The following is a 17,351-nucleotide window of genomic DNA, read 5'->3' on the forward strand; positions in this document are numbered from 1 at the left end:
ATCCCTTCTACTTTTATCTTTCTTCTGTTGCCGTCCCTGTGTTAGTTGTTTCCTTGCCTCTTCTGTTTCTCTTCTTTATTTGCTCAGCTATTGTTTTGGTTCTTTATTTCCCTCCATTAGCTATCAGCTTAGCAGTGCATTATGAGTGTGAGAAGCGCTGCTCGGGCTTGTTGTGTGAAAGAAATGGAGCCGGCGTGACCTCGAACTGTGGGCGGTGCAGAGCTTCAGTCTGGCGGCTGCTCTTCAGTCAAAGCGGAGGGAGGACACGGTACACACACACACACACACACACGCACACGCGCGCACTTACACCCACGCACACACGCAGCCAAACCACAACAACGAGGAGCACCACAGTTAGAGCAGCATGGAGCTGTAAGGACCTGGGACTGGCGGGGACTGGTTTCCCATCAACCGACTCCACTTCGGTTTCAGTAACTTCTCCGAGCTACGTGCGTTTTTCCCGCAACATGGAGAGTAAAGGCAGCGGGCTGCTTCTGGTTGCGCACTTAATCCTCATCTGCCAACAAGGTAAGTCATGCTGCGGGATGTATTTGGACCACACTACACGTATTATGCTGTTTTCTCGTGTTCACGTTCAGATTTAGCTGAATGTGATTTATTTTAGTATTTTTTGTATATATATATATATATTTTTTTTTTTTTTTTGCTGGCCAACTTTTGCGGTTATTGCGCAGCAGCTCCACGTGCGCTGTTTCTCCAGAAACAAACTAAAACGACAGCACTGCTAATGAGTTTGGATTATATGCTTTTGCCCAACTTTAGTTCCATCAAACAAAAGGCTGTGGGTCTTGGCTACATGTGTGTGATGTCTCCTTTGTTTTCTGTTGGAAATCACCCGGTGCTTCTGTGGGATGATAGATTAAAACGTTGGGAGGAGCAGAAGGTATCCTATCAGCTCCAAAGCGGAGCTGTCAAGCATGAAAAAGTGGTTTGGACGCGGTCTCACTGGTTCATTAAAGCTGTCAGAGGCTCCTAATCTGTCTGAAACAACAGCCGTAATCCTGCAGCCCTGGTGAAAAATTAATATACTAAATATGTTCAATTTTAACATACTTATGCATACTTTAAATCAGACTAATCATGAATATACTTCAAGTTCACTTAGGATTAGTTAACGTAAAGCGTGACATTTTGGTACAACTAATTTTGTGCTTAGTGTACTTGTAAGAGTATTTAAATTGTGTTAAAGCACAATTTAAAGTGTACTAAGTATACTTTAACGTACTTTTTTTGGACAACTTAAATTAAGTTGTCCAAAAAAAGTATATTTAAATATATTGCTTTTTATGTCATATAAACATGCTTGATTAGTATATTTCAAGTGTACTATTTTTATTATTGAATTACATTTAAAATATATTTAGAATGTATTTTAAGTATATTGGGATTACATATTTTATATATTAGTATAGTGATTACAGTATGCTATAATTACAAATTTGGTTTATTATAATTGCAAATGAAGTATACGTTTTAGTTATTTAATGTCTTTAATTATTCTGCTTTGCCACTTTGTTCATTACATGCTTCATACACACTACAGTACTGCAAACACATCAGGCTGCCAGAACACAGAAGGATCCATTACAACACACTTTCCAGGTGAAAGTGATTACATTGTGCTTTCAATATATTACCATTTTGGTAACACTTTATTTAATGGGGTGTGCATAAGACTGACATAATACCTGTCATCCAACTTTTAAAGCAACTGCTCATTAAAAGTGTCATTATTGACTGAATGACACTTCATGACACCTGTTAGTATGTTCCTACTGTTTATGACAATATCATGTCAGTCTTATGCACACTTTGTCAAATACAGTTTTGCCCACATTTTTCAAGACTATATTGCCAATATACTATCACAGAATTGTAGAAATTATCAATACATTCAAAGTTAACAGAAAACATGCTTATGAAAATTAGCACAATTAAACAATAGGTACACTTTAGAGGAAATGTGAAAAATATTTCACCAAGGAAAGAGTATTGTTTTAATTAAGTATCACAGTACAAACTGACATTTCTCCTTCCTAAGAACAGTGAGGATCAACAACAGAACATTCCCATTAACTGCAGCACTGCAATTTACAGAAACATACAAAAAAAGAACAATGGAGCAATTAACCAGAGAAAGCACTTGTATTTTAAAGAATACAGAAAAAACAGCAAAGAAAAAGTAGGACTTACAATTTTAAGACGTTGTGGATTTGCTATGTATGTGACATCATCAGAACTTATGATGATTGGGACCGGATGCCTGGAGTGAAAAAACATTTCTGGGTGTCTTCTTTGTCTCTATATGTTAGAAGTAGAAAAAATATTCAGCAATATCATAAAATTAGTTGATGTTGGCATTAACTATATAGTTGTTTTAAGTTTGGACTTAAGGGAGACAATCTACCTTAAAGCTTTCCATCCATCCATCATCTGAACACGTTGATCCTTGCAGGGTGGTGAAGGGGGTGCCCATCTCCAGCAGTCATTAGATGAGAGGCGGGATTAACCCTGGATCACACCAGTTCATCACAGGGCCCTGAAAGCTAACAATGAATAAAATGTATGAAAGAGAAACGGTAGTTTAACAAGGGGAATAAATTCTGTCCAATTATTTTTTTAAATCAAATCATGTTTATTAAGCACTTGGTGTTGGTAACACAACAGTTTTTGCTGTTAAAAATGTGGCCAGCTGCTCATTAAAAAAAAATCCTTCCACCATGAAGACGATGTGGAGGTTCATCCTCAGAACTGGTTGGCGATCTAGTGGAGCCAGAGCCTCTTCTGAGACAGGAAAGTCTTTAGGTTTTCTAATTTCTGATCCATGGCTTCCTCTTTCATCTTCATTTACTTAGACTGCAAAAATATGTTGAAGATAAAAACAATGATGAACTAGTTATAACCACAGCCTTAAAGTCTCTTTGGAATTTTGAGCTTAATTAAAACCAGGTTAAGTTTATGAAGAAAACTATATCAAGTCACAACACACAGAGCCTCCAAGCAGTTACAATATGAAGCTGAATGATTATTATAGTAATAATCATAAAAGTCACAATAAATTTGTTAAAATAATTATTTCTGAAACCAACTTAAGTTTGTTTATATCTTTACTGCACTCTTTGTAATTAAACGAAGGTAATTAGCCTTTGGAAGCAAACTTACTACCAACTAGCAACACGTTAGCAGCCTTTGTCTCATCGAGCTCCTTTCCATCGGTTCTTGTCCAGTTGTGTTGTCGTCTAACTCGGACTAGGACATCGCCAGCTTGAATTTACCAAAACTATCAAGGCCGTCACCACTTTTAATTCAATATTATGCGAGTAAAAATGGCAAATTTGAACAGTGTTGCTTATCTTCCCTAGATTCATGGCCTTTCTTCTTTTTATGGCACTTTTCAAAAAAACTGAAAGTGTGCAATACCACCACCATCTGGTTTTGGAGTGTGAACTGGAACTTATGCCGTTCACTAACATAAATGCATGAGACAATCCATTTTCAGACATCTGAAAATGGATTGGGTAAAAACAGCTTCTGTGTTTTAATTAAAAAAACTGAAAACAACAGATTATATTAGGAGAGATGTAAAACTGAAGATACCTGCTACATTTAGTGTCCAGGACAAGTATTGTTTTTGTTGTAGCAATTCGGTCACTAAACTGTCATTGTTTGATATTTGGAGGTATGAACACATTATTTACTTTGTTAAACAACATTACATCAAGTTCCACCATAAGGACAGTTATTTTTTTATTCTTTGACATTTTAATAAAAATAGCAAAAAAATTATTAAGGCACCTAAAAAGGTATACGTCATTAGCCTAAAGTATATACTGGGAGGTAATTTAAAACACTGAAATAAATAATTCAAAGTACGCGGTAAGTGCATTTTATGTGATTTTTGAAAAAAGTCTATTTTGAGCATATATTTTAAAATATATGCTCAAAGATATCTTTTAAATATCTTTAAAACATGTATTTTAAAGATATTTAAAAATAACTTTTAAGTATACACTTTAGCAAGTGTATATTTACACTTGAGCAAATACATATTTTGTTTACTTAAAGTATACTTTTATTTAATATATTTCTTAAAAGTGTATTTTGGTATAATTATATTTAAGATAGTTTAAAGTTATAGTGTTAAAATTGGTACAAGCATGCTTTTAGTATACTTTACATATATTCATCGGCAGTAAACTTAATACTTAGTATACTTACACAAATAGTATATTTGAAATACACTAAAGTATTTTTTTCAGTAGGGAGTGCTTCACAGAGACACCTACTCTCACTGCAATGATCTTATTTCTAATTGGGTAACGTTTCTGTGGCTACAGGTCAGATGTCAGAGAGAAAACAGGCCTCCAGGACAGAGAAGTTAGTCAGGATTTCAACTTGTGTCGAAAAGCAAGAATGAAGTGATCCAGAGTTTTAAGGACTTTATGTTAGTAAGAAGTCAGTCTTGCTTGTTCAGCTTTCTTCTTGGCTGCAACCCAATGAGGAGCTTAAGATATATGGTTTCACTCTGATTAACATCTGAGGAAGACCAAACAGCTCAGAATTTGCAGGAGAGAAGAGATTTTATAAACCTTGCAACTTTTCTTATCACAAATTGCTTAATAAAGGACAGTCCACTGGAGAGGAAGAACTTTTGGAGTCCCTTGTTAGTGTGACATTTTGTAACACTTTTTAAACTCCACATGCTTGTGATTTCTTAAATGTTTCCTGGTCCACTTTGAGAGGTAAATGTGAATGAATTATATGATGATGATGTTGTAATAAGGACAGCAAAAATGATGATTGCTGAAGCTTTGTGTTGGAAGAAGCAGCTCACACAAAAAGTGCAGAGGAGAAAGTATTTTGAGAATTTGTTCAGAATGAAGGTGACAGCGGGCTGCACAGTGGCGGAGTTGGTAGAGCTGTTGCCTTGCAGCAAGAAGGTTCTGGGTTCGATTCCCCGCCAGGGATATTTCTGCATGGAGTTTGCATGTTCTCCCTGTGCATGCGTGGGTTCTCTCCGGGTTCTCCGGCTTCCTCCCACAGTCCAAAAACATGACTGTCAGGTTAATTGGTTTCTCTAAATTCTCCCTAGGTGTGAGTGTGTGTGAGTGTGTTGTTTGTCTTGTATGTCTTTGTGTTGCCCTGCGACAGACTGGCGACCTGTCCAGGGTGTACCCCGCCTCTCGCCCGGGACGCAGCTGGAGATAGGCACCAGCAACCCTCCCGACCCCATTTAGGGAACAAGGGTGTAAAGAAAATGGATGGATGAAGGTGACAGCAGTGAAACCTGCTCATCACCATGTGTGTAATCACTGGGGTTTGCTAATTGATTAAGCAGGCTAACTGTCAGTAGAATCATAAGCTCATGATGTATTTAATGGGATTTTTCCTTCTGAGTTACCGTACTGTTTACAAATGACTGGCAACATTGTTTGTATGGATTCTCTCTGTTTCTCAACAGTTTGCTTATTAAATTAATTAACAGTAGCTTCTAAGTTGGGTTGTTTTATTTCATGTTTCCATGAAGCAGGATTTATAATTTGAATAAACTGCTTATGCTAGCTGTAGCATTATGATGGTGCTTCACACAAATATCTTACAAACAGAAGGGTTAAATGACTTTGGGACATTTTAGAGGAAACCTAACCTAACACCATGAACAACGTATTCTCTTGTTGTTAAGCCAGGGTCAATACATCCCTATACTTTACTCATAGTGTTGGCTATCCTCAGTGGGCCAAAGATGGGGAACAAACTGGACCAGTTTGTGTCATATGACATCACATTATCATATGACAAAAGACTATCTGATACTTGATAGAAGTATTTCTGAGACCTGTACCTTCACAACAGTAAATCTGTTACTGTTTTGCTTTTTGTTTAAAATGGCAAAATACATTGACAGGTTTTTTTGTAATGCAGTTCTAAAAATAGAGAGCAAAAAAAATATTTAATTGGTAAATGTGTTTTTCTGAATTCAAAATTTATCCTTTGCCTTTTCATAATTACATAACCATAAAAGCCCAATGTATCAGATATTATAAAACAAATATGTGAAAATGGACAATGTTTCAATTATTTACTGTTTTGTTTTATGTTCAGAGGATCCAATACACTATTCTGGTTTTAAAAATTGAAATTCTGTGACAATAGTTTCTTTTTTCAGCCTTTAAATGGTTAAACAACTTTCAATTATGAAAGCAGATTGAGGTCTTTTCTTTAGGGTAGCTTTTCATAACGCTGATATTATTTTTAAATGGAAACATGTCCAACTCCAAGTTATGTTCAGCATGCTTAGCTTTCATTTATGGCATTTTGTTTAGTTTTAAAATCTCCATGTACAAACTGTAATGTTTTGTTATATGGAAGCTTATATTGTATTTAATCAATCTTCCTTTGTGTTAAGTGAGCTGCCAAGAGACAACTTTAAGAGGCGAAAAAAAAGAACAGCCTGGAGTAAAAATGTAATAAGTCTTTGCCTAACGTTAATTTTCTTCAGTTCAAAGCTAACCTTTTTCAAGTTTGCATGAGGAACACAGTTCCAAAAGATTATTGTATTTCAATAACCAGCTCCTATGAAGTTAAACTGATGACAAGTGTGATGCAAATTGCATCACAATTTGTCTCACTGCCAGTCTTTGGATAAAGGACGAGACGCTGTGCCAGTGTGAAGCTGGGGCAGAAGTGTGAGTACAGAGTGGGTAAATGGGTGGGAGAGGGGAGAAGGGCTCCGTGAATGGGTGGCAGAGAGGGGTGGGGAATTTTGGGGTTCCTCGGGCCCGGAGGCCTCACAGGGAGATTGGAGTGCAGGTTAAGCGGCGCTCCTTCGTTCATTAGTCTTCCTCAACATCCCCAGCCTCGTTACCATCCCCATTTCCTGCCAGCTTCCATCTCTGTTCTCAGGCCCGCTTTGTCTACTGTACACTGTAAAAAACATCATACCTTGCATCAGACAAGGCTTTGTGAGCTTTAGTCTGTGGCAGAAAATACAGAAAATCATTTCTGTTTATTTGGTGTGTCTAGCTCAACTTTAATCATAAAAATATTTTCTAAATGGTTTGAAATCATTTAAACTAACATTTAAATATCAGTTGTTCTTTTATAAGCTACGTAAAATGAACCAAGTGTTGACAAATGTTCTTTGGGATTCAGGCTCTATTTTTCCATGGGAATTGTTTTAACTTAGCAAAATAAAAAAAAGAAAACTTGTGATTGTGCTTTTATAAAATAGTAAATACAGTTTTTTACTTTAAGATCAGTATAGATATGTTAATAGTGTAGCATGAAAAAATGAAGGAAATTATTTTACCCACAACAAATAAATATACTAAGGTTTCTTCCTGGTGTGTGAGCATGCACATGCATGATTTTATGAAAAGGCTATGCCAATGTATCCATTGTACATTGGGATACAGATTGCATGAAGAGAAAATTTAAATTTGGGGCAAGAAGTAAGACGGTACTCACTTTTGTGCACGGCTACCCTTGTCATTTCAGAATACATACTTTAACCGTTTTGAAATTTCACTTTTGTTCCATGTTTTCATCTGTGGTTCTTTGGAGTCCTAAAGGCTTAGAAATGACTTTCTAACTTTTTTCTGATTTAAAGATGTTAGTGATCTTATTTCTCATCTGTTCTTGATTGTGGTTTTTTTTGTTTGTTTTTTCTCGACAGAACCACGATGCTTAAGATTGTTTAGGCTTCATGTTGTTAAACAAGTTCTATTTAAAACATTTTAAAAAATCTGGTGTTAGCCAGCCTGATTGTGACTGAAATTCAACGGAGCTGTTCCGATTCAATTTTTACTTTTAATAAAATAATAAAATATAATATTCTATCAAGGTATAATGAAGTATATTGCTTGATCCTTACATAGATAATGTTTTTTTCTTTATCTTTATGTATACACATTAGGACTGTAAACGACTAGTAATTTATCGATTATTCTGACAGTTAAATGTAATAACTTTAAGGTGGCAAATATTTTCTTGACAGATTAATTTCAGTCCAGAAAGCCTGAAGACCTACTTTGTTTAAACATACATTTGGTAGTTTAGTGTAGGCTCTGTAATTGGTAGTAGTTAGCACATGAAAAATATTTCTTACAGTGTATTCCCTTAAGCCAAGATCTTTATATTTTGCTATTTAACATTTTTTTCTAACTCTCTAGCTCTTGCTTTTCTTAGCTCTTAATCTCTCATTTTCTGTCTTTCTTTTACATATTCTGTGCTGCTGCACATGTTTTGTTAACTGTTTTCATGCATCGCTCCCCTTTGGCAGCGGCACAGCTTCATTCATCTGCTGTCTACTCTCTTTCTTTTCTCCCCCTTAAGGTTTTTTCTAATCCTCTTCTTCATTCGGCTGCCCTCTCATTTCTGGGTGTGTGAGGATTGCAGGATGGTGTTATGGGGTGGCCATATTGTCCCTGTTGATGCCTGCCTGGCGTTCTGCCACCACATTGACCCACCCTCTCCTTCACCTCATCTTCTGTGGTTGCGGCTTTTCAGAACTATGTAATGGAGGATGTCGGCAGATCCATTTGGCTTACAGTACCTCTGACGGGACCCCTCACATCAGGGTTCTGTTTAGAAGTAAAACAAGTAAAGCCTCTGTAGAGGAACTTGTGGAGAGCCATTGGATTTGGGATCCACTTGTGGACTGGCTGCAAGATTGTAGTCCCTGTTTGATCCCGAACTTTCGATGGCCCTTATCTAAAGGGCCATAGACCAATGAAGCACTACAAAGAAAAAGCCATGCAGTAAAAGACCATCAATAAAAGGCCTAAGTGGAGGACATGGGCTGGAAAAAGTCCTTAACAGTGAAAGGGCTGATATGCTCCGTTTCTTTTCCATTCATCTGCTTGTGGTGGGGATCTAAGCAGGTGACTGCAGAACTGCTTTAGGCAGATGTTAGATCACACAAAAGGCCTTGCATGGGCTTCAGCAGGGCCTTTCTCATATTTACAGAACATTTACATTTCATGAATTAGTCTGACCTTATCATCCAGATCAGCTTCCACGAGTTCAGCAGGAATGAGCTTAAGTCTTCAGTCACCAGCATTACAAGCTTACAGTACAGGGAGTTAAACTCTACAACACCATGTCTCTATTCAAATCACTGACAAATTGAGAGAAAAGGTATTGTTTGAAGAAAAAAAAAGAAAAACACAGGTCAAAAGTGGGTTTCAGGATTTCTTTTAAAATGACCAGGAGTGATGATACAGTACTGGAATTATTACCAAGACACTGATTACCAATAAGTAACTTTATAAAAAGGTTAGATGAATAATAGCTTTACTGAACTCCATGGGAACATTTTGTTGTTTTCTCAGGCTCCAATGAATCCTGTTTTAAATCACATTTCACATTAAATCTCAAAGTTGTGACTCGGGGATTAAATGTGTTGCAAAGTTGTTCTTTGCTTCTTTTACAATTGTGCAAAAATTTGTAGCTTACAATAGTTTCATTTAAATGCATAAAATTGAATAACTGAAAAAAAAGAATGATATACAAAAAGCAAGTCAAATACTCATAATAAGGATGTAGAAGAAAAATGTTATAAGGTTTAAAATTATTTTTGAAATATCCAAATCGGCATGTAAATGTATCCTGGTTTTAAAAGCCTTTTTGACTGCAGTTAAATCTGTAAGTCATTTGTGGTTTTGCCTATTGTTTTATTTTTCCTATTCTTTTTTAAAATAGATGTAGCTCAGTCACATTGGATGAAGAACATCTATTGTCAGCCATTTTGTGTCTGGATTTTGACTGGGTCATTCTGACATGGAACTATCCTTTGAACAAAACCATCTATTGTAGCTCTGGCTGTTTGTTCAGTGTGGTTCTCTTGCTGGTAGGTGAACCTCCACCCCATCTTTAGGTCTTCTACAGACTAACAGGTTCGCATCCAGGATTATACTGAATTTTGCTCCATCCACTGTCTCATCAATACTCATCTGCTTACAAAATCCCCGTTGGAGAAAAGCATCCCCTCTGCAGGTTGCTGGCACCACCATGTTTAACTATGGAGAAAGTATGTTCAGTGTCGTCTTACAGTGTTCTTTCAACAAAAGATGGTTTTCTCTTTGCTACTTTTATAAAAGCCACATTTATCAAGTGCACTTCTTGTATATATCCTGTCAACAGGTTCTTCCACTGAAACAGTGGATCTCTGCATTAGCTGACACTTTGGAGGAGTTGCCATCTTCTCTGTGGTTTTCTTCCTGGCCTGTCTGCTGTGTTTAGAAGCCTTTGCTCTCTAATATTATCTAACAAACCTCTGAGGCCTTTATACAACAGCTGAGAACTCATTCTGAGATCCAATTATACATAGATTGATTCTGTTTAGTCAGATATTATTGATCTGGATTTTATTTTTGGAGTATCAGGATAGAGGAGGCTGGATATAAATGCATATAAGACTTTTCTTTTCAGAAACTTTTCTTTTTTGTGGAAAAAAATTCAACTATGTAAGACTCTCCTTCCGCCCTGCGACAGACTGGCGACCTGTCCAGGGTGAACCCCGCCTCTCGCCCGGAACCAAGCGGGGGATAGGCACCTGCAACCCTCCCGACCCCATTAGGGACAAGGGTGTATAGACAATGGATGGATGGATGGATGGAAAACTCTCCTTCCACTTCATAGTCTTGCATCACTTTGTGTGGAATGTGGAAAACCTTTGAAAGTATAGATACTTTCACAAGCTCTATATAAATCTAGAGCTGGCATAAACAATTATAATTTTAAATAAAGACACTCGTGTTTTATTTGTATAACTAATCAGGTCATCATTACAAGCTAACACAGCTAAATGGGACACCTTGCTTTACTGTGTCAAGGTTAGAGAAGGACAAAGAATGAAATCCATAATTTCCTCTGTGTCCCATCCCCCGCAGCCTTTTTCAATCTAGTCATTTCTAAAAATAGTCTTGCATCCCCATGGCACAATCACAAAATGTCTCCCTGTTAATGAATGGCACTGGTGCTGATGATGTTTGCCCTCTCGCACGGAAGCAGCATGATGGCTTCATGCAAGTGAAAAAGCAATTAGTTCATGGCAGCAGATGAGCAGCTCCTGCAAGGCGGCTCCTGATGATGAAGTGCTGACATGGTGGGATGGCAGCAGAAGGAGGCCGAGTGTCCTGCAGAGGGACAGAGGACAGCTGAAGGGTAGTTGGAGCAGAAGACGCAGTCCCTTGGTTTTAGTGTGTAAATTTCTATCCATCCATTTTCTTGCACTCTTATCCCATTGGGGTCTGGTGGGGTGTCAGTGCCTATCTCCAGCTGTCAACAGGCCAAAAAGATGTATAAAATTGTCAAATGTATTTTTTTTACCTCTTTTTTAGGCTTTTTAGAAATTGATTCTCTCTAACAGAGATTATGTGCTGGTGGATCATCAGGTTTATAGTGAATTTAATTTATTAATTCCATCCACCCATCCATCCATCCATTTTCTTCCGCTTATCCGGGGTCGGGTCGCAGGGGTAGCAGCTTCAGAAGGGAGACTTCCCTCTCCCCAGCCACTTCTTCCAGCTCCTCCGGAGGAATCCCAAGGCGTTCCCAGGCCAGCCGAGAGAGATAGTCCCTCCAGTGTGATCTATGGTCTTGAGCTTTGGGTCATGACCGAAAGAATGAGATCGCGGATACAAGCGGCCGAAATGGGTTCACTCCATAGGGTGTCTGGGCTCTCCCTTAGAGATAGGGTGAGAAGCTCAGTCATCCAGGAGAGACTCAGAGTAGAGCCGCTGCTCCTTCACGTCGAGAGGAGCCAGTTGAGGTGGCTCGGGCATCTGGTCAGGATGCCTCCTGGTCGCCTCCCTGGTGAGGTGTTCCGGGCACGTCTCACCAGGAGGAGGCCCCGGGGAAAACCCTGGACACGCTGGAGGGAATTTATTAATTGTTGACTGAAATCTCTTTAGATAGTCTAGCTATTTACAGTTCAACTCCAGTGTTGATAGTTGATAGTGCCTATCTCAAACTGTGCCTATCTCAAAATGTATTTTTATTCTGGTGACTGTTTATAAAGGAAAGATAGGAAAAAAAGCCCTCATTATAAGTTACATATTATTTGTTTGGCCAAGCAGTGAACAATTCTGTTTGAAAATTTATCTTCATGTACAGCTGGGCCCACTGCCACCATGTCTGCTAGTGAGTTCTGGTTAGGGGCCCAATAGTAGGTTGATGTACCACAAACCTCTGGATGATCCTCCACCTTGAGGTTCCAGAGGCACCAGCAGCTTCAATTAACTGTTTGCTGCTTTGTAAGGGCATTTTAACAGCTGCTCTCTTAATCCAATGAATTTGTCTAACAGAAACCTTCCTCATTATGCCTTTATCTGTATCTGTTCTGAATCAACCACAAATCTCTTCACAGTACAATAACGCTTCAGTTTTGGTTAAATATCTAATGTTTTCATACCTTGTGATACGGCACTATACTATCTGATGATTTTTGTCAGCAGAGAGATCCTTCCTCTTTCCCATATTGGTTGAAACCTGTGGAACATCCTTCTTAAGTAGATTTCCTTTAATTGAGGTCACCAGACAAACTAATCAACCAGCTCTCTGAAATTAATCATAGTGATTCAAAGAGCCCTGAGGCACAATACCATCTGTAAATTTAATAGCGCAACAAAAAATGTAATCTTTATGACACTTATATCCAATTTGCATAATAATTTGGAACACGGTGTATGTAAATGACATATAAATTAATTCCACACAGACTGTCTTGTTGCTTTTGTTTCTGATAATTATGATGATTTTCTGCTTACTGTAAATAGAAACATGATATTGAAGATTAGAATCAAACCAGCAAAACATGTTTAATACAGAAATTTGGCTATAAAGGTTATTTTCAAAAGGTACCTTTAATCTGACAAACGAGACTCATTGGCTCACATATTTGATTTATTGAATGTGACTGAACAGATGGAACTTGTGATGTGAATCTGCTGTGAGAGAAACAATTATGTGCGCAATTTGAACATTACACACAGGTGAATATACTCTAATGTGAATATAAGAGTATGAAATTGTCTTGAATGCTCTGGTATTAACTGGAGAACACCTTCAAATAGCAAACAACTCTATAATTAATTTCCACAGGAAAGTAAAGATGAACCAGAAAGTTACATATTTCATCCGTGCGGAGGGCAGTCAACTACTAACGTGGAAGCAAAGTGGAAGAGAAATCCCTTCTTCACCCTGATCCCCTTCTGGGTGAAGTGTTTGCAAACCATTACCGGTTGTTCTAGAGTTTTTTTTATCTTACAGCCAATATAAAACAGTTTGTCAGAGGCCCTGAGAAAAGCTCCCCTTACAGAGAAACAACTTAATTAAACTGAAAAGACAGAGTGCCAACACTGCACCCCAAAGGAAAAGAGAGAAGAATTTTATGTAGAGCCCTCTTACGTTTACTAAATTGTCTTAGTTTACACTGCTTATTAAACTGTGATTCAGATAACATGATTCCTATGATGCCAAAAACTAAAAATTTATTAAATTTGAAGATGATGTACTGACTGAACCTGAGGATCCAGCAGCATTCGAGTCATGAAATGTTTCCACAGTGCCAACTAGGGAAACCAGGCAGTAAACACTGAGTAAATCTACAAATGGTGGCCAAACAAGGCTGAATGTTTGTTCAAAGTGGTTCATTGTAACAATAAACTTTGTAGACAAGTAACTCTGACTGCTCTGCCTGAAGTGACTGCTGCTTTCTTGTCAGCAGTTTGAGATAATCAAAAATTTTGAAAGACCAAACTAATTCTTCTCACCAGATTTTTTTGATGATTGTTGTTCAGGATTCTATCATTGACGACTGTGACGTGATGGATCAGTCTTCCTGTCTCTATAGGATATGTGATGTTGGAGGCTGGATAATTCCAGACGAGCTCGCACACTGGGGCGCTCTGTTCCTGGCAGCCAAGTAGGGATCTATAAGAGTAGGCAATCTTGGTGTTCGTTGACGCCAAGATTGTCAAAAATTACTGGATGAGAAGAAGTAAGAAATTTATTAAAAAGGAAAGGGAGTTTTTCTTTAATGCTACAGAGAACAGCTTTAATGCCAATAAGTTCTGGGTTGGTAACACTTGAATAGTCTTGAGCATCAAGTACCTCCTACTGTTAGAGGTTCTATGTGAGAGCAGCTTGATCAATTTGCTGATAAGACTATGCAGAGAACATAAAGCAAAAGAGGGGTGATGAGTACATAATAACATAATAACATTTTTCATTACATAGGTTGACATTTTCCTGTGTGGAATAAAATCAAATCAGATGCACAGATGGCTAATTTCAGCAGTTGTCACACCTGAACAGTTTGATTGGATTAAAATGGACTCTCACTGGTTTTACCCACTGGTGCGGTTCCTCTAACCTAATGAGAGCATTAGTGTTGGTCAAACAGCTGAATCACAATTATTTTACTAAAGAATGGTTCAGTTCTTAAATCATGTAGAATTTTTTATGTGTCCTTGATTTAAACATGATTCAACTGATCTTGTTAATTTGTTTATTTATCTACTCAGGAAGTAATTAGGCAATGAATCTTATGTTTGATACACAGCAGCATAAGCACACAAAGAGCAAATACCTTGATGATGGATTTCCTCTGGGGATTAGCAGCATAAATGAAGTGCTTTGTGTTGACAGGAGATGTCCTCTGTTTGACATTAGTTAGGGAAGAAGATAAAGGGATGCATTTGGTTGCGAAGGAAGAGCAGCTTCTCTTGCCCTCTCGCTTAAGTCATCTATTGATAGTTTTTGCCTTTTTTATAGCTATGTGATTTACCCACCAATATTAGTTATTTTTTACATTACCTACCCTCACAACTGGATTACGTTAAATTTAGGAAATGGAGATTTTTTACTTGATTTTCTGACCTACAAGCTAAACCACATGATGGGTTATTTTATGACTGCTACTTTTTATTTTATTTTCTAATCTACAAGCTTAATCAGTAAAAGATGCCTCTGTTATTCACCATGGACTAAGACAAACTTCTCCAAAAATGGCAAATACAGAAATGAAGATTTGACTTGGAGTAAATATGGAGGTAAATACTGGATCTGAAAATGAGACGATCCTATCGTTTATTCAAAATGATGAGGAAACTGACAGACAGTTGTCCAGCACCACAACAAATAGTTCCACTTGGAACTCTGTCTGTGTGTAATACTGAAAACTGATTATTATGTTTCAGGGAACATTAATTTTCTAGCAAGATAACCATTTTGATGTTCTGGAGTGGCCCAGTCAAAGTCCATGTCTAAATATTGAAGAAAATTTGTGGCAGGACTTGAAATTTTTTATAGCTGATCCTCACAAAACCTGACAGAGCTTGTCAGGCAAAAACTAAGTCCTAGTTCTTCTACTCATAGACATTCTTCTTTTGAGCATTTAAACACTTTGTCAGAAGTTACATTTTTAATACAGGTCTCAATAGGTTCCACTTCGCATGCAATCTTATTCTATCATATCTGTAGATCCTGAAGAAAGAAGGAGCTGGCTATGTTTGTCAGCAGATTAAGGTCTTAGAAAATCAAAAATTAGAAGGAACTTCAAACTATAAACAGAAAAATTGCATTCAGCCAACAATGCCGAATACAACGGAACAAACCCAGCATCATACAGCATGAAATGGATAACTTACTAAAGACGATATTTTCAGGTTTTACTTAGACTTCACAGATGCAGTAAGCTGCTAGTGGTCTGTTCTGTTTTAATTTGGGCCAAAACCATCTGCTGCAACTCTGTTTCTTTCATGTCTCTTCTTCCTTTTAAGGGCGTAAGCTTAGCCGGTAGATAACCCACAGCTTATATTCTCTGCCATTTATAGTTAAAAGAGAAACATGAGAGACTCTGAAGCTCAACCCCGGAGCCTCGGCTGATGATGAGTTAAGTTCTCTGCAGAACAATCTCCCTTGTGTTGCTGCTTGTTGCAGTTTTGCTGTTTTTTGGGGGTTCAGAGGAGCAAAGTTTTTATGTGTCTGCCTGCAGCTCTGTGACAATATCCTTTGATTTCTCCGAGGTGGTCCTACATTAGAAGTTTGAGGAAAAACTTAGTGTACACTCTAAACGTCTTTAGGGCTTGTGATGAATCACTAGCTGCTGTTTTGGCCTTACAGAGGTCAGCTGTGATTCACAATCACTGTAGCTTTAGAAGTTCCTTTTTGATCCTCTGGACTCAAATCTTTATTTCACAACTGAAATACATCATGTATCTTCCTTTACAAGAGTTATTTTCAGTAAATGCTGATTGTATTGATAATAAGCTGTACTTATCATAATTTGAGGTAAACATTAAGCCTTTGATTTAATATGTTTTCAGCCTCATTCTTTAAGCATTTAAACATTTTGCTGCCTCCACAGTTTGGCTAAGCTGGATCTGACCTGTCTGTGGTGATGCAGTATCAAAGTCATTGTTTGTGTTAGACTGTAGTCTGACCTCTGCAACAACACATACTCTTTACAATAAAGACCTAGACCAAAGGACACAAGACTGTGAATACAATTACATGCAACTTTAGAAGAGTGGACACACCTACCAACTGAATTCAAATGGATAGGTGTGTCCCTTCTTTGAACTGGTTCTTTGAATAGTCTACATAAAGCAGCTGGAGCACTTTTATACCTATAAAGAAAAAGCTTTCATCATTTCAGACAACCTTTTGGGACATTTCAGTGTCCAAGACAATGATCTAAAGATTATTGTCTTAGGATTTAATTGTTATACCTTCAAAACGGTTTAAAGTGCATTTTAAAAATCACAAATAACATATTACAAATACAGTTGTTCAACTACTGTTCAAAACTGCCAAGTGTCCCGAGGGCAAAACTGCCACCATCACAGGTAGAGTCTGAGCTTGTCGTAAGAGTGCCTTGGAGACTCACCTTGAATATTGTTAAGGTAGGATGAAAGGAAGCTCAGTCCTGATGATTCTCTCTCTATACATTGCCAGTCAAAAATGTTAGATGCTCCATACCAGACAGAGATGCTGCTGGTCAGTTTGTTCTCTATTGTCCCTCTGTAGAAAGTGGTGAGGATGGAGGAGGGGGGTTTGCTCATTTCATCCGATGTAAAAAGTGCAGACATTGCTGAGCTTTCTTCTCCATACCAGAGGGACCAGCTCCAAGTGTCAGTGATCTATATCCCCAGGAATTTAATGTTCCTGACCTGTTCCATTGACGAGGAGGGGTGTGTGACGTGGGTGATTTTTCCTGAAATCAACAACAATTTCTTTTGTTTTGTTGACATTCAGGATTAGATGGTTTGCAGCACACTAGTCCACCAGATGTTTCACCTCCTCTCTGTACAGCAGTTTGT

The 17,351-nt window shown here is 37.8% G+C and overlaps 1 protein-coding gene across 4 annotated transcripts in view; it reads left to right on the plus strand.

Annotated features, from left to right (window-relative positions):
• Positions 1 to 231: 231 nt before the first annotated feature.
• ptprz1a (protein tyrosine phosphatase receptor type Z1a) overlaps positions 232 to 17,351 on the plus strand; it is a 74,188-nt gene continuing 57,068 nt past the window's right edge. Inside the window, exon 1 of one of the 4 annotated variants that reach the window (XM_044125638.1) lies at positions 232 to 531. In XM_044125638.1, coding sequence (XP_043981573.1) covers positions 471 to 531 — 61 coding nt within the window. In that variant the 5' untranslated portion in view covers positions 232 to 470. The remainder of the gene's footprint in view (positions 532 to 17,351) is intronic. The other 3 variants (XM_044125637.1, XM_044125639.1, XM_044125640.1) reach the window with 3 other exon arrangements.

The sequence above is a fragment of the Gambusia affinis genome, linkage group LG08 (genome assembly GCF_019740435.1).
Source record: "Gambusia affinis linkage group LG08, SWU_Gaff_1.0, whole genome shotgun sequence".
In the NCBI taxonomy this organism is placed as follows: domain Eukaryota; kingdom Metazoa; phylum Chordata; class Actinopteri; order Cyprinodontiformes; family Poeciliidae; genus Gambusia; species Gambusia affinis.